The 26,936-nt window shown below is 38.1% G+C and overlaps 1 protein-coding gene and 1 long non-coding RNA gene across 3 annotated transcripts in view; one reads left to right on the top strand and one right to left on the bottom strand.

Annotated features, from left to right (window-relative positions):
* Nucleotides 1-1,354: 1,354 nt before the first annotated feature.
* On the bottom strand, nucleotides 1,355-6,611 carry LOC111870170. 2 transcript variants are annotated; one of them, XR_004513624.1, is made up of 3 exons: nucleotides 6,484-6,611; nucleotides 5,866-5,971; nucleotides 1,355-1,848 (listed from the first exon to the last, which is right to left on the bottom strand). It is a non-coding gene; the product is annotated as an uncharacterized LOC111870170 (long non-coding RNA). The 2 variants fall into 2 exon arrangements; XR_002843806.2 differs by having other exon boundaries at nucleotides 6,528-6,611.
* Nucleotides 6,612-6,682: 71 nt separating this feature from the next.
* The window catches only part of LOC111870152 (PHD finger protein 12), a 45,893-nt gene continuing 25,639 nt past the window's right edge, over nucleotides 6,683-26,936 (top strand). Inside the window, exons 1-11 of the mRNA XM_023862208.2 lie at nucleotides 6,683-6,772; nucleotides 6,883-7,058; nucleotides 7,218-7,411; nucleotides 12,095-12,164; nucleotides 12,270-12,345; nucleotides 15,853-16,104; nucleotides 19,144-19,258; nucleotides 20,402-20,534; nucleotides 22,630-22,800; nucleotides 23,561-23,725; nucleotides 25,947-26,797. Coding sequence (XP_023717976.1) covers nucleotides 7,011-7,058; nucleotides 7,218-7,411; nucleotides 12,095-12,164; nucleotides 12,270-12,345; nucleotides 15,853-16,104; nucleotides 19,144-19,258; nucleotides 20,402-20,534; nucleotides 22,630-22,800; nucleotides 23,561-23,725; nucleotides 25,947-26,797 — 2,075 coding nt within the window. The 5' untranslated portion in view covers nucleotides 6,683-6,772; nucleotides 6,883-7,010. The remainder of the gene's footprint in view (nucleotides 6,773-6,882; nucleotides 7,059-7,217; nucleotides 7,412-12,094; nucleotides 12,165-12,269; nucleotides 12,346-15,852; nucleotides 16,105-19,143; nucleotides 19,259-20,401; nucleotides 20,535-22,629; nucleotides 22,801-23,560; nucleotides 23,726-25,946; nucleotides 26,798-26,936) is intronic.

The raw sequence follows: 26,936 nt of genomic DNA, 5'->3' as shown, positions 1-26,936 counted from the left end.
GGCAACACTGCTGTAACATGAAAGATGTGCATCAGGTGGCACTAGCGCTGTTTGTAGCTGATAGCAGAGGTTCAGTTGAAGTAGTCCAATGAGTGGCTCTGGTTGTGTTTCATTGATTTGCATTGTGCATCGTCTTGAAGTGCAGGAGTCCAGTTCAAGCGCCCTAAGAACAAGTTTACGAAACAAGAACAACGCTCCTGGATAAAAATTGAAGTTGCACGAGGTTGTAGTGCACAAAACTGTTATCAGGGACTGTGAAAAGCATGTGGAGATGCTGCTTTGTCATATCGCACAGTGGCACAATGGGTGAAATTGTTCTGTGAAGGGAAGGATGCCATTCAGGACAACCCTGTGTTGACAACCACACAATTCAGCTGCTTCTTTGCTGGATGTTTATCATCAGTGGGCTGCGTGGGACTTAGCTGCTGAGGTAGGCATATGTCACAAAACCGTGCTCCACATTCTGCATAATATTCTTGGATACTGCAAGATTGCAGCGCGTTGGGTACCCCATACAATGTCCGAGGTGCAACAATGGCAATGTTATGCAATTGCACAGGACTTGTTGGACCGGTACCAGAAGGAAGGTGACGATTTCCTTGGAAGGACTGTCACTCTGGATGAAACTTGGGCTTGCTCATACAAACCGCAATTGACGTGACAGTCAAAAGAATGGAAGCATCCTGGCTCTCCTCGTCCAAAGAGAGTGTGCCCTACATGGCAATGTTCATTGTGGCATATGACATTGATGGAGTGATACTGCACCACACTGTACCTCAACGACAGACAGTAAACGCTGCCTACTACTGCAATTTCCTGCAAAATCATCTTCGTCCAGTACTCAGGAGAAAGCGATGACACTTGTTGGCAATGAACCCCATCTTCCTTCATGAGACTGCAAGGGTTCATACTGCTGACGCTGTCAAGGATCTCCTTCCCTGCTGGCGATGGGAGATACTGCAACATCCGCCATACTCACCTGATATGGGTCCGTGCGATTATTACATCTTTGCCAAAATGAAAGAACCACTGTGAGGGACACGTTACAACACAAGAGAGGACATTATTTGTGCTGTAGGGTGGTCACTGCTGGACATCAACAGAAGTGGATGCACTGATGGTGTACGATGCTTTCCACAAATTTGGCAGAAGGTGGTACACAAGGGGGCGATTATATTGAAGGAATATAAGTGTGTTTACCTCAGGTAAGAAAGTCATTTCAGAACTATAGAGGTGTTGCCACTACTTTTTATCCAACCTATGTATATGCATAGAAACAAAACACTGTTGACTGGAATGACACTTGTTACATGATATACCAGTTATTTGTACTGATAGTATTTCTGTGAATCTGTTCTACTAAGCAGGATTCTCTGAGTTTCAGGTGTATGCAATATGGAATTGAATCAGAATGATGGAAGTAATAGTTTTGTCAACAGTTTGATATGCAGAAGGTTACTGCTTGAAATGGTCACTTGACATGGTTTACCGAAGTCAAAAATCAAGGAATTTTATTAAGAGACAGTATGTGGACAGACAGGAGTTCTACTAGTTGATATGTAATAATGTGTGGTGGTGGTAGCTTCACAGTTGTTATGCAACAGTAACAGTGTGTACCTTGAAACACATATGTAACGTTTTACAAACTTCATTCTCTTAACTTAATACAATGTGTAAAAGTGTCAAAATGAAATCTAAGCATTTTTCAGCTGAACATTAGACACTTACATAACGTTTTATGAACTACTTTATGAGGTAAAACTGAAGGTAGGTGGTATAATTATGCTACTGCAGTGTCTTATGCCATCCCAAGTCTTCTGCAATGGAACAAGATTGGCAGTTGCACATCTGAAAAGATATGTCATAGAAGCCTGTGTAAGAGATGGAGTCAACTAGATACTGTTATATTGTGCATACCTTTCATTCCATTTGATACAAATATGCCTTGAAATTCAAAAGAAGACATTTCTCTATATGCTTAGCCTTTTCAGTGACCATCACCAAGTAAGAGGGACAGAATTTTGGCAAAATCTGCTGATATCTTCTGAGACATTATCCATTTGTGGAAAATTATCTTATTCTCTCAAGAGACTAATCAATGGGTTCATGAATTATTGTACAAACAAGTTTGTTAATTGTATTTGCAATGAAATATACATATAACTAAGTAACTCCATGGAGATGAGCCCTTCTGGAGAAGCTGCCAGTTGTGCAGCTACTCAAGAACTTTCCAACATTTTATGGCACCCAGAGGTTCATTGCTGTGTTCACAAGAGCCCTCCAGTGGTTCCTATCCTGAGCCAGATCAATTCATTCCATACCATCCCATCCTATCTTTGTAAGTTCCATTTTAATATTATCCACCCACCTACATCTTGGTCTTCCTAGTGGTCTCTTTCCTTCTGGTTTTCCCACCAAAATCCTATATGCATTCCTCTTCTCCATTCATGCTACATGCCCTTCTCATATCATCCTCCTTGATTTGATCATTATAATTATGAAGCTCCTCATGCAGTGTTCTCCAACCTCTTGCCACCTCATCACTCTTCACTCCAAATATTATCCTCAGCACCCTTTCTTAAACACCCTCAGTCTTCCAAATATTATCCTCAGCACCCTTTCTTAAACACCTTCAGTCTATTTTCCTCCCTTAATGTCACAGACCAAGTTTCACACCAATACAGAACCACAGGCAAAATTATGGTTTTGTATATTCTAATTTCTACCACTTTAGACAGCAGATGAGAAGATAAAAGCTTCTGGACTGTAGCAAGCATTACCCAAATCCAATCTCCTCTTAAATTTCCTCCTGAATAAAATGTTGATTTGTTACTCACATTCCCAAATATTTGAACTGTGCCATATTTTCAGAAAGTTTATCTGTTTTTCCTTATGATATCTATGTTTTCATTAGTAGATTCATATCATCAGCACAGACCAGCAGTTGATGTGTCGCATTTAATTCCAGTCCACCTGGTTTTCCTGGACGTTCCTAATGGCATGTTCTAAAGTGAATTTGAAAGGTAATGGAGATAAAGCATCTCCTTGTCTTAGACCATTCTGGATAGGAAAATTATTGGACAGGTGTTTACATATATGAAATTTGTTATATGTTTCATTTAAACCCATTTTAATTAGCCTAACTATTTTCATGGGTACTGCAAACACTGTGGGAATATTGTACAATTCTTCCCTCCTAACTGAATCATAGGCTTTCTCGAAGGCTACAAATAGCTGATGTAGTGTCTCATTGTACTCCCATTTTTGTCAAGTGTGTGACAAATGTGAAAAATCTGATCACTAGTTGATCTGTTGCATCGAAACAAACACTGTTGATCTCCAGTAATTTCATCTACATTTGGACTTAACCTTGAGAGGAGGATATTGGATAAAATTTTGTATGAAGTTGATAGCAGTGATATTCCGCGATAATTACTACAGTCAGCTTTATTGCCTTTCCTGTGAATTGGTACAATAATAGACTCCTTCCACTGATCAAGCAATTCTTCCTTATTCCAAATGGAATTAATGAGCTCATGGATATCAGACCATAATGTTTCACCTCCTGTTTGAATCAGTTAGCTGGAATTTGATCACTACCTGGCGATTTATACCTTTTCAACTTTGCAGTAGCAATTTCAACCTCAAAAAGGACTAGGATCAGGATCTAATGGCGCAGCTGTTTGTATTTGTGTGTGCCTAATATCACTGACCCTATGTACATTTAATAACAGAGAAGTATTTCTTCCACATATTCAAAATATTGTGGGAATCTGCAACCAGATCACTAAGTTACTTCTAGCTTGATAACCCTGCTTAATTAATTTATTCCTGTATATAGGTCTTTAATGTTTGTGTTTGTACTGTTTGTTGCAAGTTCAACAATTCTGTCTTTCAAATATTCCTGTAATGCCTGCTGGTTTGACATCTTACATTGTTCAGATTATCCCAATTTATTTCGCTTGGATCCTGTAACCACTGGAATTTGATTGTTTCCTCTGATCTAATAACTTTGAGCATCCTTCATTGAACCACAGCTTATGGTTCTTCAATTCATAATAACCTAAATTCTCTTTGGCTGAAATTTTGATATTCTCTCTAATAGTTTCCAAAGCTCTATTAATGCCCACCTCATCATCTAAGTTTTCCAAAGACGCAAACATATTTTTGGTTTCAACACAATACTGCCCTTTACACTGTACCTTGTTTAATTTCATGAGATTTAATTTATCCATATAAGCTTTCTGCATTGTTTGTTTACTTACTGCCAGTCACGCGTTAACTTTTGCTGCTACCAGATAGTGGTTAGTATCACAATCTGTTGGGGGCACACGGTAGCGTAATTGGTTGAGGGGCTATGTTACAAGCTGGACGGTTGCGGGTTAAGGTCCCGATGAGGTCATTGGATTTTTTTCAGTTGACCTAATCCTTCCAGCCGCACTATGGCCCCGCGGTTCACTCAGCCTCTAACAGAAATGAGTACCAGGAATTAATTAAATAATTTTCCTGGGGAGTTAAGCGTGGCTGGTGCGTAAGGCTAACAACCTTACCGCCATCTTTGGCCGATTGTCTAGATAATGTGAGACCCTCAACGTCTCAGAACCCTATGGGCCTTCATGGCCTGGTACAGGGATAGCTTTACTTTTTTTATCACAATCTGTTGCCCCGAATGATCAGACATCAAGTGCACTTGGATGCCGTCTTGTATCTGTTAAAATGTGGTCAGTTTGAGTGTGAGTCTTTCTACCAAGGGAGAAATATTTTTAAAGGATTTAAAATTAGAACTGAAGATTTTATAAGTGCTAATTCAGAGAAATCAAAATTGACGCGTGTAAATAACAAAGATATCAATAAAGTAGATTTTGGTAATAACAACAAAAGGAACAATTAGGAACACCTATGTTTTTAAATTTTAAATATTATAAATAACTGCAGTGTAACATACGTGGGTGTATACACCCGATGATGGCAGTTTGGGGCCGAAACATGTAGTGTATAAAGGAGAACAAAACGAAAGACCTATAAACATAGTTTGCACTTAGGACGGAGTTATATCATATATCGTATAAAGTGCAACAGGATGCTTAAGTATAATATCATATTATTTCATTGTTTCATGTTAAACAGCATCTGCTATGTTGTGGGGAGGGCAGAGAGAGAATATTTTCAGAATTTTAACAAATTTTATTCAGTCTTGACACTTTTACATCTTGCATAATTATGATCATGAAATAGATAACAATTTGGGAATTTTCCCATTCTTTGTATTATTTGCATGTTGTGCATGAAAGGATCATAGAAGGGCCATTGTGTTACTCCCCAAGCATTTCAACATGCGAACTGTTAAGACAGATTTTGATGAAATCTGGCATGAACGTTATGTCATTGCAGGCTGGAGTGTGCTACTGAAATATTTACTGCTTAACATCTGTAGTAGTTGTTGCCATTTGTTAGTCCAGTTTTCTGAATGGAAGAGGGGTTTTTAATGTGTTATGTGTTCATGTGCATATGAGTGCATTTGCTTTGTCCAGTCCAGGCTTATGTTCAAGATATTNGTATTCTTCAGGATTGGGATTTTTTCATGGATCACAAAAATGATGTGTTTACAGGCATAAATACTTTAAGTTTGCAATCTTAAGTGCCTTTCCCTTATAGACAAGAGGGTGGATAATGCTTCACATGCAGCCCCCCCAAATAGTAACATTATGAAACTTATTATACCATAACTACACAAGAATGACATGTCTTATATCATGTATAATGATCCATGGATACGAAATAAATGAAATGAAATATTATATTTATATTTTGCCATTGTAAGTACTGGTGCAAATCAAGTTTAGCAGGATAGTGATGGAGACATACCTACTAAAATGTCCTGGCAGGGCAAGATTTTTTCTACTCCACAGCGTCCATACCGGCTCTGGGGCCCACCCAGCATTCTATCCAATGGGTACCAGGGGCGATTTCTCTGAAGTTAAAGCAATTTGACTGTGAAGCTGACCATTCACCTCCATCTAGTGCAGAGGTCAAGAATGGTGGAGATAAATCTTCATTCCCCCATATGCCTTCATTGTATGCAGCTTAATTAATTAAGTACAGGGTCAAGTTTACCTTTTTTCACCCATACATACTAAAACTTTTTTCTTTTTGAGGGAAGCAGATGTCATATTTCATATATTGCATGTATTTAGTTCATTTGATTATGCCGCGCAGAGGTACTTTGATAAATCATATGCAGCGTCAGTGAAGAAACGAAAGCAGTGTGGAAGAACGCCCTAGTAATTCCAACATGGTGAGAATGTATGTGGAACTCATTACACTCCGCACTCCGGTAGCGCTTCGTACAGGTAGGTAGAGTAATCGGCTAGAAATAACTTCCTGAATATCCCGAGTTTAAATAATAATTATTTCAGTTTTTGTTACAAACTTTATTCCTGGATAATGGGTTGTACGTAACAGCTAAGTTTACATTCTACTCACCGCACTGTCTACTTCAGACCCATAATGCTTAAACATATATTCACCTATAGCCTTCAGCACCTATACCACTGACCAGCAGCATGACACCCATGCCCATGCCGCCCATGACACCTCCAGCCCCTACAGCACCGTTGCTATCACTGGTTTGCGATGATTGGGTAATAAAGTTTCTTGTTACTGCGCAAGCGTATAGCTGTATCATCAATTTGCGCCAACAGGGAATGCAGAAATTTGTTGTGATTTCTTTAATTTTTTTCTTTTGGATTCGAGTAATGTTTTTAAAAATAAAGTAAATATTTTAGTATGCATAGTATGCTAGAATGTTTAAAAATGCATAGTGACTGTAACTGTTGTTTTACATTGTAGTATAAGTTTGTGACAGTTGTGTAAATATTTCAGAAGATTCAGGACGTGTAGCCTAGTCTGCGAAGGACAGAAGATACATTTTTATGATTTTACAGAGGATGAAAGGCACCTAATCTGTTGTAAATAATCTAGTAACGTTCAAACATACGTTATAATCCATAATGGCTACCGTGGAGTATGATCTGGATACTTCAGGGGGACTTATGCCCGTGAGTAGCAAATCGTCAATGGAGCCATCTTTGTAGTAAAATGGCGGTTCTGTTTTTCCAAATGTTAATAAAAATAACATTAAAACCTTCTTTGTGTTTCCTGCCGTCAGTATTGACACCCAGAAACTTAAAAATAATGAATTAAAACCTTTGTTACAGCAAATACAAGCGCTTATTGCTCCTCCTATAAGCGACGAAGCTGCAAAAGCCAAGAAAAAGGAAGGGAAAGAACTTCATCCCTATTATAAACGACCAGGGAAAGGTCATAATCATGACTGTTGTGATTCTTGTGGCGAAGGAGGAGATCTTCTATGTTGTGATAAATGTCCAGCTTCGTTTCATCTTCAGTGTCAGTAAGTTGTGCTTCAAGTACCTAAGGAAATAGGGGCATAAGTAGTTTAAATATCAGTGACATACTTCAGTTGTACATTATTTTGTACTTTAAATATTCGGACGAAAGGATTATGTGAACAGCACAGTGTTTGCCGGGGGATTACACAAAATAATTTCTTTCTTGTTTCATGTTCATGCACATATTTGCAAGGTTCCCCTGTATTAAATTGCAAGGATGAACGTCTTTCAATTTCAGAGGTGAGAGGTTGTATAAAATCTGAAGTTTTTCTGGCGACTGAATGAAGTGTAGTGTACTTGGTCAAACAGCCATGTTGATATGGAATTAATTTCTAATATCTGGAAACTATGTGTGCCTTCATCATCAGGGAGTGATATGATTGTGGCAGAGACAATTTGGAACCTTGTATACATCATCCATCACAGTAGTACATCAAGATTTAGGAATGTGATGATTTGTCATTGAAATTGGTGGATATTTATAGTATGTAGGGGGTGAAGAAAATTTCGTAGTGAGGAGCTTGCACTCTTCATGAAATATAATTAAAATGTTTGAGCCAAGGAAGATGAGATGGATGGAAGATATAGAATGAATGGGGGAGAAGAGAAATGCACATAGGATTCTGGTTGGAAAGCCAGAAGGAAAGAGACCACTAGGAAGATCTAGATGTAGGTGGGAGCATAATGTTAAAATGGATCTGAAGAGAAATGGGTTGAGGTGGTATGGACTGGATTCATCTGGCTCAGGATGGAGACTAATGGCATTCTCTTGTTAACATGGTAATGAACTTTGGGTTCCATGAAATGGTGGGAATTCTTGAGGAGCTGAGCCATTTGACTTCTCAAGGACTTTGCCCCATGGAGTTGTATCATTTAAGTTATGAAGGTTGATATGAGGCATTGTCATAGTTTGCACATCACTCACTGGAAACTTAAGTGTAATTAGTGCCACAAAGTTTTCATTTTTTTATTTAAAGACATTGTGTCAGTTGCATAGGTTATAGAGCAGGAAGAGAGAGATAATGAATAATGATGACTGTTGAATTTACTTGTTTGAGTGGTCCTGGCATATCTTTAAAGGCATCTATGTATAGAAGTGAAGAAAAAATGGAAAACTTCATCTGTGAAGTTGATCCGATGGCTAACATTGAATTGAATGATGATGCCCAAATATGAATCATGACTTCTGTCCACTGCATTGGAGTGTTTTGGTTAAGAGTATCAAATATGAGCCAATTAAATAAATTACTTGGTTGTTATATTTATAACATAAAAGAGCTATATTAATAATAATGACAGTATTATAGAAGAGATATGTCAGCCTATGGAATCCTCTCTTGAGTGAGTACATTTATAGTGTCACTGTTTGCTGGCCATATTTCTAGACCTGGCTGTCTCGACATAATGTGCAGTATATTCATTTCAATTAGTTTACTTGAGTAAGGAATGTGGGATGTGTATGGGTAATGTAGCTTTACGGTGTGTTGCACTGCCACCTATAGTACAGCTGCAACCATGGTGCCATAACCCTCTGGACATGAAACCCATGGGTCAGTTTCCAAAAACATGGCCTATACCTCTTGAAGATTCATTTTATTATTATCCTACCATACAGCCCTTATCTCAGATGAACTCTCTGTGAAGTTTTCTGACCAGAATTTATTTATCTAATTTCCTCCATGACTGGTTCATCTAGCTTCCTTGAAGTGGTCACTTTGTACTTGGTGAAGGAAACGAACCTGAAAGTTTGTTATATAGTTCCTTCAATTTTCTTGTAGGTTCATCTCACTGAGGTCAGATATTCTCCATAGATCTTTGTTTTCTTGGTGTCAGTTACATTTAAAACTGGTGGCAAAAGTATAGACTTATGGAACTAAAAAAAAACAAAACAAAAGATTTCCACCCAAGATTTATTTGCAGGTAAATTGGGAGCAATGCAAGGATTACAGCAGTGTTATCAATTTGAAATGTGTTGTTATTGCCTCTGCAATGTAATGCATTTTAATTTCATTAGTTTTATCAACAGTAAATTTGATTGAAGGGTATTGTCTTCAGGGATGTGATGCTCTGTAGCCTGGTAGAAGTTTACCAGTGTTTCAGAGGAATATTCTGCCATAATCTTCAGAGTCAAAGAGCAAAGCATATAGCAGGCAGTTGCTGCCTGCTTGTTGGCATGCTCAGCTGACTTTTCAGTGAAGATGGAGGCAGTTAACCTTCACCAGGGAACACGGTGTGACATCCCAGGAGATGTCACTTTTAATAGTCTACCATTAGAACATCAGACGTCACAGTATTAATGTGATCTCTGCATATGATGCATGATCTGTCAGAGTACTCTGCTTCCTGCATGCTTGTTGCTTGCATGGTGTACTCTTTAAACCTGGTGACAGATGAAGTATGTGCCTCAGAAATGGCACTGAACTTCTGCCAAACTACACAGAGTCACATGCCATATCTGTGAGAATCTCAGATCCAAGAAGAGATAGTTATTTTATGGGAGTAGGAAGATTATTATGATAAAACTTAGAGCCTCCAGTAATTTGCATGTAAGTTCAATGTGATGCACGTGTTGATGGTACATTGTTCTCACTACGTTACCTCCCATGATACTGAAATCTCCTGCTGATGAGGATGACCAAGTTAGATTTGCAGTGTAATAACCCCCCCCCCCCCAAACTGCCACTGCTTCTTGGGGCACATGGAGCCAAAATGGCTTTAAACTCACTACTACTATTTTTGTTCTTGAGTTTTATGATTTGTCATAGAAGGTTACTCCAGACCACATTTTAATTCATCAGTGCAGTTTGACACGACATTACATCAGGCATTTGATTGCTATGTCTGCGGTTTAAAGTGCGCTCTTTGGTTGACTGTATGCTTAATTTCTCTGGCATGTAGATAAGGAACAGCTAACTTCAGTGTGATTGGGTATGCACTGGCCTATCATGAAATAAATAAACTCTCTGTTCATGTGTCAGTAACCCTGTATTTCCTGCACCTGAGCATGTCAGTGTAAATATAAATACTGTATATGACCTCATAGTGATCATGGCAGGCCCATTAGCAAGTTTTGCACTCAAGGAACTAGAACAGGTACAAGTTCTGAACGAGATTTAGATTATGAAAATATTGGTGAGTTTAGTTCAGATGATGATTGTTTTTTTCGTTCTGAAAATGATTATACACAATTTGTGACTGCAGGAAGCTATGTGATAGGTGATAGTGTGCATGAAAATGGTAGTGAGAAGAAGTCATAAATGTAGGATTGGGAGGGGTGTCAAATAAGTTTGTGTGGAAAATTATAGGGTTATTTCCTGCTTCATGAGGATCATTTTGTGATGGAAATGGTCCCCATGTTGACACTGCGGAACAGGATGTTGTGAGTATATATGAAAACGTTTTTGATGTAGCTTTTGTGCAACTCATTGTAGATGAATCCAACAGATACACCCAGCAAGAAATTTCAAAAAGTGTCAGCCCTTTTACATATTGTTGTAGGATTATGAGGAAAGATGTTACAGTGGCTTAAATGTGTGTGGTTTTGGCTCAGTGTTGATGGTAATTGTACAAACACCTACTCCTAAATCATGGAATTTGAAGGATTTGACTTGCTCCCTTTTTTTTTTTTTTTGCTGAAACTTTCATCTCTGGAAAGAATAGACATAATAACTTTATGTATCCTTCTGATAACAGTAACAGATTAACTGACTCCATTGAGATAATTCCTTCTTGAGAAGCTGTAGCTACTCAGTTTCTCAACATTTTAGGGAACCTGAAGGTTCATGACTGTGTTCCCATGAGCCCTCCACTGGTCCCTATCCTGAGCCAGATGAATCCAGTTCATACCACCCCATCTTGGCTCTCTGAGCCATTTTAATATTATCCTCCCACCTACTTCTTTGTCTTCCTTCTGGTCTCTTTCTTTCTGGCTTTCCCACCAAACTCCTATATCCATCCCTCTTTTCCTCCATGCTAAGCAAAATTAATTTCACGGACCATTTCAGAATTCAACCAGTCATTCAGCCATTTCAGGGACTTTCAGAATTCAGCTAGTCGTTCAGCATGTAAATAACAAATTCCAGAATCTGTATCTTCTGGACCAGAACATTGTGATAGACTAGTCCTTGACTGTACAAAAAGGTTTGTTGTCTTTCACACAGTACATACCACTCAAGACTGCCAAATTTGTAATTGAAATGTATGAACTTTGTGAGTCTAGCTTTAGCTGTGTTTGATCTTTTCTGGTGTACACTGGGTGGGGCATGGGACTAATGAATCTGATTAAGACTGCAGTAATTATAATAAAATGTTGGCAAATCTTAGCTGTGGGTACTATGTGGATGGACAGTTTTTGTAATTGTCAGGGTCTAGCCTGATGATGACAGAGATGGTCCATCAGATGTTGGTAATTTTAAACCACTGACACAGCTGTTAGCCTGAGAAGTTTATATCAACTTCACCCGCCGTGAGAGCTTCAGATCTTACATTTACCAAACTTTATTTTTTGTCCAACAGTTTGTACTCTCACCGAAGCTGGTGTTACAGTTTTGCTATGTAGTCATGGGAGCTTGGAAACTGAAATTAGTTGTTTCAGTGCAGTAACAAAGGTTTTAGCAGCACTGGTAATTGAATATTGTCATGCTGGTTTCACAGGGAAAGGATTGAATATTTTATTCTGTTTTCAGCGACCCTCCACTTGATGAGGCAGATATTCCAATTGGTGAATGGCTGTGTCATTGCTGCAGGCTCTCTGCTGTAAGTTATTCCTGTTGTCACATGTTCTTATTTTTATGTTAATATTGTTTGTGGTATACTGGTGTCACATGTATGTAGTACTGATTTTAAAATTATATATTACAGGTTAAGGTGGATAATACAGCATCAGATACCAGTATTAGTGTAAAAAATGAAGTAAAGTTGCCAAGAGAAGTTAAAGGTAATGTTTGGATTATTTCTTTATGTTGAAAAGAAGGTTTTAATGGAGGTATTTCTGAGTATGTGTTAGCAGAAATGCTTGAAATTGGATTGGCTTCCCTGCTGCTTTTTCAGAAGAGCTCAAACAAATCTCAAAATACATATTCTGATCTGGCTGGAAATTCATCATGCTACTTTTAGAGCCTGGTGATTTTACCAGAGGCTAGTTCTGCAGCCACATTTTTTAACATACATAGAAATACTGATATTTGAATGAAAATTCTGTTTGACGATTGAAGATGCATGAACTGTTGTCCAGTATAATCAAGCACTTACTGGTTTGTGTGTCACCTTTATTTTTGTGTTATTGTTTATAATTTTATTATGAAATTGAATTTGATTTTAGAAGCAAAAGACAGTAGTAACCAATGAGCCATAATAAGAAAATAAACTCAACAGAAGCAGAAGACAGCAGGAACCAGTAAGATATAACAAGTAAACAAACCAGAGATCTCGCAACAACTCAGGACTTATGAGTATGATCTCCCCAGTATCAATTCATAGCCAAAAGAGACATCCCACTGTTCCAATTTTGTTAGGTTTTCTTTCTTATTCTGGCTCATTTGATCCTGTTGTCTTTTGTTTTTTTCTGGCATGAAAGAACATTAGGACCGACTTTAAAATGGTTGGTATTCAAATTACTGTACATGTAATCACCTCTGTGTATACTTTTTAACAATTATTGATGGCACCAAACTCCTTGACTGTATTTAGCAAATTTTGGGTTTTGTCACAATGGGAAATTTAGAAATAGTTTATTTTTGCAATGAACTCCTGTGGAGTTGCAACTAGCAAGATTTTTTTCCACAAGTCCCTGATTGTAAGAACCAGTAAATAAAAGCAGTTTTTGCCAACAAATGTTTATGTCTCACAGCTGATAAACTACTACCCTCCTTGCAACTCACTTCTTGTCAAAGCAAGCATTGGTATGTATGATGCATTTTTGTGTCATATCAGTTTTAAAGTTTGTGTCGCACATTCCCCCAAAACAGAAGTGAAATATTAAAACACAAGAACACAGTTGAAGAAATTGCTTAGAAGCGTGAACAAGACTGTGTATGTTGAGCTGTTCTCTTTCATCTGTGAGTTTATGGCCTGCCCTGACAGCTTGGTTCCTATAATTCTTGCATGTTCTTTCCTCTCTCTTTGCTCCCTGAGGAAGGAGCAACTGGTGATGTGGTGCCAATTCTACAGGAAATGAGAGGCTTGACAGTGCCCCAAGTGGAAGAACATCACTAGCTCTACTGCATGTATAAGAATTACTGAGCTCACTGGATCTATCTGGTGGCGAGAGTGTGCTAGAACATCAATGGGTGCAGGCTTAGTGATGGTCCAAGGCAGTCCAAGTAGTTCTTTTATGTACTGGGAGTGCTCCATTAAAATATTCAGGACATCTGGGTATCAAAACCCAGGTTGAAGTTCATCAGTGGTACAGCTGGTTACACACGAACTGTGACGTTGAGCAGTGGTGCCTTCAATGTGACGCTCGTATGATAAGCCGAGGTCCCTGAACCCAGAGCGACTGTCTGATGCACCAATATGATGGGACACATTCTAGAGGGTCACCATCTATGTAACAGAACCATTTTCAGAGAGTGAGAGGGGAACTTTGTATCATATGTTTACCACTTACTGCTTCACCAAATGCACGGAGATTTATGACATCCCTAACTGAGAGGCTTTGATTTGATGGTGGTGACGATCTTGTGATGAACTACTTGTACCAGTTTGAGGTTCCAACAACTGCATAGTAACCAAGGAAAGGGCTTCATTATGGAAAGAAATGTCATGCTTACATTTTTCTCTTTCCATGCATATCCCATTTTCAAGACCCAAGTAGGAGTTGTCGTCACTGATTTAAATCATTTTGCATCCTGTTGACCTGGATATAAGGTCATTTCAGTTGCACAGGTTAACTCTGAAGCAGCTGTGTGCAGAAGTGTTTCTTTATTTCTTCACTTGCTTCTCTCGCTATTGCATTGAAGTGGAGTATTTTTGTCATCCTAACTCTGAACTTTCAGGTAGGAACAGGTCTTGGCATTTCCCATCAGAATGCTAGACTGAAAATGTTTCCCTTGTCATATTTTTTTTACCCCATCTACAAACTATGTTATTACAGTAATTTTACAATGTGTCCCTTTCGTCTGAGTAGTTCTTGAAATATATTTTGATTGCCATCAGTGTCAGACAGTTCAATACATGCTAAGTTTTAGCACCTTGATTGGCATGAGATTGCTATAGTATCTGAAAATATCCTTTCTCATTAGTATTTCTCTTTAAATATGTCTACAGGCTATGAAATATTTGTTCCAAATAATGAAATTTCATCATATGAACTTACGGCAGTCCTAAGTATTCATCAGTACTTAGTGAAAACATGCATTTACATTTAATTTCTTTATTAAATCTGACAACACAACTATATTAAGGTCAGTGCCTAGTTTGGCTCTGCTACATGTTTCGGCTATTAAAAGCCATCATCAGGCAAACACATGGCTAACATATAGTTGTGTTATGACAGATTTAATAAAGAAGTTGTATATTATAACACAACAGGATGCTTAAAATGAAAATTATAAATGCATTTACATTATTGTGTGAAATGTGATCACATATGACTATCAGAGGCTTAGTTAAACTATAATGGCTGGAGTGGGTAACAGTGGACAGATAATAATTTTTTTATTTTACTGTCCACTTGCTAAAGTATATAATGCCTTAAGAATCGAAATAGAAGTTTGTATCAGTATATTTGTAACTCAAGTGAAATATTTCTAACTTGTACATTTGAGTGTTAATGAGACTGTTTTAGGAACTTGAGATAAGATTGTTGACAGTTGTAAAGAGAGCACTTCTAAACTGAAAGGACTTTATTCACCCTTATTGTTTGAGATATGGCACAGCTTTTAGTCCTCACATTATCAGCAGAATGGATGTATGAAATAACACTGAAAGGATGTCACCCTGTTTTCAAAGTGAGCTGTCAGCTTAACTCCACTGTCAGCAGTAGGTATGCCTGGACATGTCAGATCTTGCATATTATGAATGAGCAGACATCACTACTTCAAATGGAATACGTACATAACTTATATATTAGAATTTAGTTTTTGAGTTTTGGCCAAGTTTTGATATATTCTGGCCATGTGTATAGTGGAAGGTGTTCCACTGCTTAAGAAACCATGAAATAGAACATGGTATACCAAAGTAAGAAATAAAACGAAGATTTCATGGTGTTGGAGGGTGAATGTCTATTCATGTCAGGAAGTGGGCAAACCGAGACATTGTTCAAAATTCAGTATGTCTATATGCTGCAGCAAGCCAGCACCAGGACTACAGGCTTAGTTCCAAATTTTAATTGAACAGTTAATATAATATAATATAATAACCATGTCATAAAGAAATAGTAGTTTGTTATATCTGTTTCTATGATTGTGTGTTCTGTACTCATTTTGTGGCTCTTTGGTAGTAGAAGTCATGCATTTGAAGTCTTTGTGGGCAGAATTGGCTCCTTCCACACCAACATGTAGAGGACGCCTACGAGGGAAAAGGGAGACAGCAGAGGTATCCATAAGTGAGAAACGACCAAGGAAGGATGAAAGTTCTTCACTGGTCTCACATCCTATGGATGTATTGGTGAAAGCTGCATCGGCCATGAACCCAAAGCAGTTTGAATTACCCAGAGAAATGGGAATGAGTATTCCATTTCCAGGAACAGATAAGGGTAAGTCATTATGAGACATTAAAATAAATAGGAAAGTGAGAAATGTGGGAAATGTGGTAAGTTGAGTGGCTGTTTCTGTCAGACATAATCATTTATAGTCCGTTATTGCCAAGGAAGGAATGTCAACCTGTCACTAATACAAAGTTGATTAGTTTAAGAACCTTAGTGACAGCAACATTTTACTAAAGATATGCTGCATGCAGTAGTGTAGTTGGTTGAGGCATTATGCTACAAGCTGCAAGGTTGTGGGATCGAATCCTGATGAGGTGGATTTTTTCAGTTTACCTAATCCTTCCAGCTGCACTATGGCCCTGAGGTCAACTCAGCCTCTAACAGAAATGAGTACCAGGAATATTCTTTGGGGTAGAGGGCGGCAGTGAGTAAGGCTGGCAACCTTACCGCCATCTATGAGCGATTGTCTAGAAAATGTGGGAGCCTCAATATCTCACACCCCTATGGGCCTTCATGGCCTGTTACAGGAATACCTTTATTTTTTTTAATGTCCTTGCTATAAGTGTTACATTTTGATGCATTGGACCACTTGAATCATATCCTTCAGTGTATTACCAAAATTCATTCTTATTAGACTTCAATGCTAGTTTGCTTCTCTAGTACAGAAAATGAGTTTTCCTCCATGAGATGACATACAAGGTGTCTGGATGAAAGGTATCCAAAATAAAATCGTTATATCTCAGAAAGAATTTATTATACACATTAATGGGTTACACCATTACAAAGGGAAACTATGAAAGTTTTGTTCTCCGTATATAACTTTGTCACTAAATTTATATGTGGGTTCTCTTGTTGGCACGACAAATATCCATGCTTGAAGCATGTTGGGTGTTACTGTAGCCACAGTGTCCCGTATGAAGGTTTTCAGGTGTTGAAGGTCATCGATCTTAACCCGGAGGACAATGTTCTTCACATAACCCCACCAAAAAAATCCACTGTGGTTAAATCTGGCGACCTAGGCCACATCTCGCTGTCCAGGTGATTCCTAACATAATGGCAAAAATGTGGCGGCATATGCGTGTAAGCCAGGTGTGAGAAAAGAAAACTTTCAGTTTTCCTTTTTGAGACATGAACAGGATACGTGTAAGACAATTATTTTCCAAGATGTAAGTTATTTTTTTTATACCTTTCATCTGGACACCTGGTATTTTGGAGAAGTAACCAATGAATATGGAACAGATAATTAATAAACTAATAATATGCATGTTTAAAGTGCTTATATTAGGATATTAAAGGGCTGCTTGAAAGCAGAAATACTTCGGATTTAAACCTTCAGTAAAACGGTTCTTTTGTTGACAATGGTGATAATCATCTCCCAATAAGGAAATGTTTGAACTACTGGAAAGACCTCATGCAATACCATGTTGTCTTGACTGGTATTGTCAGTCATCTTAAAAGCAATGTATCATATGATGAAAGGTGCATATCATAATATGTTAATGAATTAAGTGCTGTGATTTTTGTCGAACAATTTATGATACGAGGGTAAGTCAATAAGTAAGTTACAAATGGATATAGAACTTAAACAAATAAGAATACTGATTTGAAAAATGCTTTTATTTCTCAGCATAATCTCCCTGTACAATGAGGCACTTGTCCAAACGTTTCACAAGGTCTTGAAATCCAGCAACATAAAATTCTTTGGGCTGCTGTCGGAACCAGGCGGTGACTTCCCTTTCTACAGATTCACCATTGGGAAAATATTCAGCCGGAAGATGATGTTTAAGAGGGCCGGACAAATGGAAGTCGCTTGGAGCAAGGTTGGGGTTATACGGAGGATGCTCGAGGACTTCCCATTTGAAATTTTGCAGTGTCTCATTTGTCTTGTTGGTAGTATGGGGATGCGCGTTGTCATGCAAGAGCCTTTTCTGAGAAGTAACGGTCGCTTCCGTTGAATGGCCTTACGAAGTTTCCTGAGGATGTTGCAGTAGGAGTCGGCATTTATGGTTTGTCCTTGAGGCTGTAATGCGGTGAGCAGTATGCCTTCATGATCCCAGTCACCGCCTGGTTCTGACAGCAGCCCAAAGAATTTTATGCTGCTGGTTTTCAGGGGCTTGTGAAATGATGGGACAAGTGCCTCAATGTACAGGGAGATTATGTTGAGAAATAGAAGCATTTTTCAAATCAGTACTCTTATTTGTTTAAGTTCTATATCCATTTGTAACTTACTTGTTGACTTTTTTTTTCCTTGGCACTAGAGCCCCAGTTGGCCTAGGCCTACCTCCATGAACTTCTCCGTTCACTTCGGTTTTTCTAGATCTTACGCATACGGTAGGACTGCTTGGGCGAGTAATCAGCTCGTCGCAAGGCCTCTACCTGTAGACAAACACAGGAAAACGCACACAAACATCCATGCCCTGAGTGGGATTCGAACCCACGATCTTGGCTTCCGAGTAAGCAAAGACAGTGCATGCCTTAGACCGCTCGGCTAACGTGACCAGCTACTTATTGACTTACCTACGTATAATCAACATTCATGTCGCAGAAATTTTTGGCTTATTCATATTTGTAAAATGTTTATGTTCATTTGAACCTGAATTACATCTTAGTGTTAAACTTTGTGTCACTGTTAAAATTCACTGTATCCTTGCATGATCAGACCAGTTGATGTAGACGTTTCTTCCTGCACAGCATTATAGTACATTAAGTGTGATGGGTATTTTGCTACGTTATTCTACATTAAATGTGGCATAGGGTTAAATTGTTGTAAGGACTCCAAAATTAATCTCCATTCTTACAAGCATTTTAGTTGCAGGTCACACAACAGAATAGCTGGTAGTTATGGTTTTGAAAAGGGGCTAAAAGCGGGGTGTTATGGATTCTGTAGCATATAGTAGTATGGATATAAGAGCTTTTACAAGTCTGAATGAGTCCTACTACAGAGGAAGAATACGGGGCTATGATATTACACATCTGATTTTATATTTCAAGGACTATGATTTTGAAATATGCATTTCCAGATTCCTGTACCATTTATATCTTATTTTCTTGAGAAATATAAAATGTTAATAAGGTTCTTTTGTTTAGCACCTGGTCCAAGTAAAATTACCAGCAGACGGAATTCTGTGGCTAAGAAGAAACCATATGAATTGGATAACGGGTTGGTTCCTCTTCCTGTGAAAGTGTGTTTTGAGTGCAGGAAGTAAGTGCTGCTTTATAAAAATGTTTATAGAAAACAGTTTTCACGGATAGGTTAATGTTAATGTTACAAGTGGGCTATCTTCTCAGTAGCAGCAGCTTGTGATGATGTGATACCATATTTACCTAACTCTTGAGATTTGTTTCTTTTCATTTACATCGGAAATAAGGAATTGTGAAGAAAAGCATATAAGAAGCCAAATTTTTATTTAAAGAATTCCTGGGAAGATAGACATCTGAAAACTGTTTCTCAAAACTCATGTGTATGCGGAGTTTTGTATTGATATAAAAATACTTGAATGTCAGTATCATTGTGCTGTCTTCTGGGATGCAGCGCTGTTGTTGAGTAATGTTTTGAGTCATATAGCATCCGGTTTATTTTCTTTGAATGCTGTGTATTTTACCACATTTTGTTAAATTTTAAAGAAGGAAGTATGTTTTTCAGTTGTATTATGTTTAGTATCAGATTTTCAAGAGTAGTCTTTGGGAAATAAATGCTACAGCAGTCAGGTCATCATTGTCCTCCTCCCCCTCCACCCCTTCTTCTCTTCCTCCCCCTCCTTCAGGTAGTTTTCTTGTAATCATCATGATGAAAATTGTAAAGTTTTGATAGTCATTACTTTGAAGAAGAACATTGTTGGTTTCTGAAATGTAGTTCCATGGCCCCAAAGAACATACACAGGTACAAGTGAAATTCTGAAAACCAATTACAGTTGAACTTCAAAGTAACATTCTTCAGTTTAAGGTTTTCTGTGAATTAATGTTCAATGTTAATCATCCCCAAATTAATAAATAAATATCAGTGTGTCATTGACTTAATGACAGTTTAAGTGTTCAAATCCACTTCTCTTGAAAGAAACCTTAAATAGGTTTTCCCTGTATATTTTATTCATCATTCCATTTGATAAATATGACAGTAATCACTGTTCGAAATATAGCTGTAGTTGGATATACTGGAAAAAGAGGAATTGGCTTACATATTACTGCTTGTGTAGGCCATTCCTTTGTACAGCTGTTTGTAAGAGAGGTGTATGAGTTAGTAAATGGAGTATATCTACATATTTCTTATGTATGTATTTTTTTGTTCTGGTGCTTAATAATTATTATTCCACAGAATTGCTAAGCTTGTTTCTTCTGTCTGAAACAGGAGCTGCCGGAAAGCTCCTCTTATTGCCTGTGATTACTGCCCCCTGCTGTTTCATCAGGATTGCCTTGATCCTCCACTCACATCCTTACCTGCAGGCAGATGGATGTGTCCAAACCACCCGGAACAATATTTAGTACGTACCTGTATTTGTTTATTGAGAAACTTTTGTTGCATACAGGTTTTTTTGGTGGTGGGGGGTTTGGTGTAGCCGTTACAGTAGTGCAAGGTGGAGCTCATGCTGCATTCTTTTATGGCTTGCAATACTTTGGACAGTATAGTAGTCATAACTGTGAAATAAGGTGTCACAGTATACTAATGTGGAATATGCTGATATGCATTTCATGTATGGCTTTTGTGGTGGAAATGCTTACATTACTTTGGACAGTATAGTAGTCATAACTGTGAAATAAGGTGTCACAGTATACTAATGTGGAATATGCTGATATGCATTTCATGTATGGCTTTTGTGGTGGAAATGTTAGAGCAGCATAAAGAGAATATTAGCATAGGCATCCAGGTGGAGGTAACCCAGCAGATGTGTTTTCAGTGGTGCACCACAGTTTGAGGTAAACAGGTGCAGTCTTTCCACCAGCACACATTGGCCATTTCAGATGAAATGTGCAGCATGTAGAGGAAGTGTTAGATGCTCTACATGCCAGTCCGTCAACCGACACATGCCAGATTGTATGAGAAACAGGCCTCTTTCAGATTTCAGTTTGGTATACAGTGCATGAGGAGCGGTTTTATCCTTTCATGTGCAACTTGTTTAAGGGTTGTGACTAGAGGACAGTGATTTTATGCAGTTCTGTGGATGGCTTCTACATATAATTGTAGATGAACCTGTCTTCTATGTCATGGACTGATGAGGCAACATTTATGAGTGGAGTACTACTCTCCACAGCCTATATGAACGGGCATCGGGGAAGTCTTGATGTTACACAATGGTCTCCATTTCATGGAAGATTTGTTGTCAGAGTTAGGTTCAAGTCATATACCTGATTGGACCATATGTGATGGTGAATCATATGGGTGGATTCAGATAGGTTGGTTTCCCCTTTTATATTCTGTAGTGTTTTGGAGGGCATGTTTTTAGCTCAATGGTGCCTCACCCCACTTATCACACCTAGTGTGTAATTGGTTGAGGAACCATATTTTGGATCACATGGAATGCTAGGAGGTCCACTTATGTGGCCTGATGAATGTACCTGATTTTTCTTATTGGGGAAGCATCCGGTAAAATATTTATGTTCTTGGAGGTACAGGATCACAACTGAAACAGACATTAAGGGCCAAGCTAGGCAACTGGTTCATGTTGGTGACTCCATTTTATGTCACTGTAAAAATTGCATGTTAGCTAGAAGGGGTAACCTTGAGCAATTCTTGTGAAGAACCGCTTAGAACTGTGTGAGTCCCCATGACATGATCAGGTGTTTATGTTAAATGTAATGTAAAGTTCAAACTGAAGAAAGGTGATAATGTGTGTCCATAGGAATTGACTGTCTGTGTGTAGAATAATCATGCTCCCAAATGAAATCTTTCTGTCGTTACTTCATAACCAAAATTATTAAACTTCACTAGCTATGGCTTGCATTATTGCAATGGTGCACACTTGTAGTTAATGTTGTTCCTGTGCTTAACTAATTAAGCCCTATGCCATGAAGGTGTATGGGGGAGTGAACGTATAGATTCACATTTTCTTGACCTTGGCAGTAGCTGAAGGTGAGTGGTCAGCTTCATGTCCTGGCCGCTTTACTCCCGGGGAAAGAACACCTGGAACTCATTGGATATGAGGTTGGGTGGACCCCAGAGCTAGTCTGAACGACATGGAGAAGAGAAAATTCTTGACCCTGCTGGTACTCAAACTCCAACTCCTCGGTTGTCCAGCCTGTAGCCAGTCGCTATACTGACTATGCTATCTTGCAGTTAGGTAGCTGAATCTTATGTGAATCTGAAAGAGATGAAATTCAGTTTTGGTTTTGCCATTTGTGTGTGTGTGTATATTGTGCTTATTCTAATGAATGCAAAGAAAAACTTGTTCATTTATTTGTTTAGACTACATTGATACTGGGTTCACTGTTTTCTTATTTTTAAAATTTACTGCCTTAACAAAGATATCAAGTTATTTGTTTTGACAGTTGGGAGATACATGCAAAGTTTATATAATACTTTTGAATCTGTGTGTTAATTAGAGGTGAGTGATAAGAGGATTTTGAAACATTTTGTTGCAGGATTGGAAGTTACTGATGTCTTGTAGTGCTACAGAGCGATTGAAATTGTGGGATCGTTATGCTGGACCTATAGACCAGGATGCTGTAAAAGTGGAGTTTTTCAGGAAATCACACAGAAGAAACCCCCCTTTTAGATTCAAGGTTAAACTACCACCGAGAAATAGAGTCAGAGTGAGTATCTTTAAAGAAAATTGGGGAGACACATTCTGCAGACAGGAGAGTTACTAATGACTATCATTTAGTTGAGCAATTCCTGTAAAATCATGGGGATAAATCTGTTTTAAAATTTATCTAGTAAAAGTTTAATTTACAGCACCTGAGACCAACATAGTATGTCCCAAACAGATGTGTACACTATCTGAACATCCATGAAATGTATAGAAATACAGGTAGATGATGTTTACATTGATTTGAAGTAATACAGTTAAGTGAAAGTGGAGTTCTGATTCTTACTGTTACAACCAGTTACATGATATTTCCTTATTAGACAAAATGACGTGACTGTGACATTTGAGCAGCATACATGAACTGTTAAATGATGTTAGAAAACGCAGAATGTAAAGGGTGTATGAAGATGTTAGAGAAGAGAATTTAAAACTAAACTACCAACACTGTCAAACATTTCAGGCTTTTATAATAAGTTTGAGGCAGATAGAAGAATTCAGGACATGCATGAGGAATATGCTAGAAGATCTCAAGTTAACAGGTGGTCTGTATGTTACACACTTTCACACAGTCCCCTACCATGAAATTATCCAGCATTAAATATTATCATTTGAATAAATATGGCTTATTTTTTTATTTTAGCAATGTAAGTTTAATGCTTTGTGTTTTACTGGTTATTCAACAGGTGGGTTTGATTTTAAGTATTGTTGGAAAGCAGACTGCCTGTAGCTGAAAGGTTTCATGAAATGTTTCTGTAACTTCGTAGGTTCCTCATGCAGTCAAGGAACAGTACAGGTTTCCTCTGCCTCTTATCCCCTCTTTACGTGACATTCTGAGAGAAGGGGAATACCAAACAGGTGTTGCAGAAAGGAGAAATATTTCCTTTGGAAATGTTGAGGGGCGAAAGGCAACTCCAGAGGAACAAGAACAAGTAAGAAATGTCTTAATTAAGGTGTGTTTTTGTCCAGGAAATATGTTAAGTGGCATATGAAGTCCCATCATACAATAAGGTAAAAGGGGTAAAGCTATCCCTGTAACAGGCCGTGAAGGCCCATAGGGCTGTGAGACATCGAGTTTTCCACATTTTCTAGACAGTCGGCTCACAGATGGCGGTAAGATTATCAGCCTTATGCCCTGGCTACTCTTTAGTCCCCAGGAAGATTCCTGGTACTCATTGCTTTTAGATGCCGAGTTGACCCCAGGGCCAAAGTGTGGCTGGAAGGCTTAGGTAAATTTAAAAATTCCAATGACCACTATGGGAATCGAACATGCAACCTCCAGCTTGTAGCATAGTGCAAATTATGCTACCACATGCCCCTCTATCATACAGTATTTATAGTATTTGATAGAATTCATGTCCCAGATAAATCACTGCATAGGGATATAGCTGTATTGAATATGTGCTGATATGTAATTGTGGAAGTTCAGTCTGCACAACTACAGTATATGATTTTCTTTTTAATGCTAGTGGGGTGGGACTAAGTCCCTTGTACTGCGGCCACTTCTGGCCTGTTGTACCAGCCCCAGATGATAATTGAGGGTGATTGTGGAGCAGTTGGTGGAATGAAGATTGGCAGGGTAAACCGAAGTATTGGGAGAAAACCTGCCCCGGAGCCACTTTGTCCACCACAAATCCAACTTGGGAAGCCAGCGACTAACTGCTTGAGCTAGGGCGCGCCCCACAGTATATGATAGTATAGTATATATTTATTAATTGCTATGTGTTTTGTCCATGGAGGCCATCTGCAAGCAGTTGGTACATTCATTGTAGCTTTCTGCGTTGTTTATTCATGTTAAATACTTTCTGCCTGTATTTAAATATGTAGTTAATGGCGTGAGAGAGAGAAAGAGGGAGAGAGTTATACTCGATATGAATGTGATGTATAGGAAGACTGCACTAGTGATACATACACAAGAGAAGTACGATACACAACTATCTACGATAGCCTCAAAAGAATACAATAACGGCATTCTAGTCGGAAAATAAAAACTAAACAATGGTGTGCATGTAAGCATGATGGACAAATGAACAGTGCAATGGTCTCCCCAAAAACAAAAGAAAAATTGCCTGATGATGGCCCATGTGTGGCCGAACATGTGGTGAAGAGAAGAAAACATCTGTAAAACTGGAGACATTTTAGTAATCTTATAATCACTTTTACTGTATAAGCTATACTTTTAATGTCTTATTGACATTTAATGATTTTAAGATTATAAAGCATTACAATTACACTTTTAGTGAGAAATGTATTCTAGATGTCTTTTATATTTTAAAATATTGTTGCATTATTGACGGGTGCTTTAATAATAAGGATGTTGTGATTCATTGTTCCATATAAGATTGCAACAAGTTGTTCCTTATGTATGTGTCATTTTCTGTCTTAATGGTATTGTTGCACTCTTAGCATTGGTATGCATCCTGTGTACCAAGGGTCTGGAGTTGTTTTATACTCTGGAGGTGTGTGTTAGAGTTTTAATCTGAAGTGTAGATTGAGATAAATTGTGTAATGGTTTGGTTATGTGTGCGAAGTTACACGTATCTTGTGTGCTGTGTATAGTCATACAGTGGTCTAGATGAGGAACTGGTATTGTTTATCTAATGTATACATTGATGTAATTAATAAATAGCAGTTAACAAATAATATAAATATGTAAGTAAATGTGGGTGTTGCACGGGTGTCTTGGAAGTTGATTGTTATGATCCAGGCTATCACCTCTTTGTCTTGGCAGCATTAGATATTATCGTCAGCAACCTACTTGAAGAATTTATCGTTCATGCAGAGTTGTGATGGCTTTATCATAGGCAAATATAGAAGACTCTTGATTATTTAAGCTAATGAATGGTGCAGTAAGCATAGTATGAAAAAACAGTAATTATGGAATTTACACACGTGTACATGCACCCTTTCTTACTGCGCACTAAAATTCCTGGTTTTCTTGTCATCTTGCACATGTGCAAAAAACAGCTTTCATACTAAGTTTGTGACTTAAATAGCTATTTTGTATAGAGATAGTATCAGTATATATTGTGGGACTCTGGTGTAAATTAAGTGCCCGTGGTAAGTTTTATTTGAATGTTGGATGGTACAGAATTTGTAATTTCAAATGTGTTTAACCTCTCACAGTTCTTATGTTGCCAATTGTTCTTTCAGTGGTTGAGCAGTGTTGTGGCACTTCAGACCAGCATTGCTTGTCACTTATCAACTCATAAACTGCAGGAAGTACAAAAATCAGCCGGTATGATTACAGACAGTGAACATGTTATCACAAAGTCTTCTCATTCTTCAACACTGGACAGTGTCCCAATGTCACCAGCAGATATTTGTAGCAGTAGTGGTGACAGCAACAATAGCATCAGCAACAGCAATAACAACAACAACAACAACAACACAGTGATAACAGGTTCTTCAAATAGTGCATGTTGCAGTAGTAATTCAGGACTCCCCCTCGTAAGCCATAACAATGGGAGTCCAGCACGGACGTTTGTAATGAATGGCAGTTTACAACTAGAATCTGCGCCATGCAATAGAACATTTGGATTAGTGAATGGACCAATATCATTGCTCAAAGATAAGCAAGTGTTTTCATCTTCCTTAACGAATCCTTCACAACAAAATGGGAAGTTCATTAGTAATAGTAATAATAGCAACAATCACAATAGTCACCGGAACAATAACAGTAATGTGAAAGAAGATACAAACATAGTGAGTGCTCAGTGTCAGAAGACTTGTGCTGGGTTTGGTGGTACCATAATTCATCATAGTAGTAACAACAACAATAATAATAGCATCAATGATAACAATAACAACAGTAATAATAATAGTAACCATAACCATACTGGCAGCAGCAGCAACAATAACAACAGCAACAGTAGCAGCAGCAGCAACAACAATAACAACAACAACATGAGTAGTAATAATAATAATAATAATAATGGTGCTGGGAGCAAGTGTGTTGGAGGACCAACAAACCAGATAGTAACAACAAAAGTTGTTAAACCAGGGTGAGTAAATATCATTTTAAAGTTTTGCATGCTTTTGAATGTGATTTTATATTGGCATTATTAATTAGTATTATTGAAGAGTGCAGTTTTGTGTGCTATGAACTCTGTTTATGTCAACCAGAGTAATATCTGGCAAACT

This window comes from Cryptotermes secundus, unplaced genomic scaffold, assembly GCF_002891405.2.
Source record: "Cryptotermes secundus unplaced genomic scaffold, Csec_1.0 scaffold1314, whole genome shotgun sequence".
NCBI lineage: Eukaryota > Metazoa > Arthropoda > Insecta > Blattodea > Kalotermitidae > Cryptotermes > Cryptotermes secundus.
This window is presented reverse-complemented; position numbering and strand designations above follow the sequence as displayed.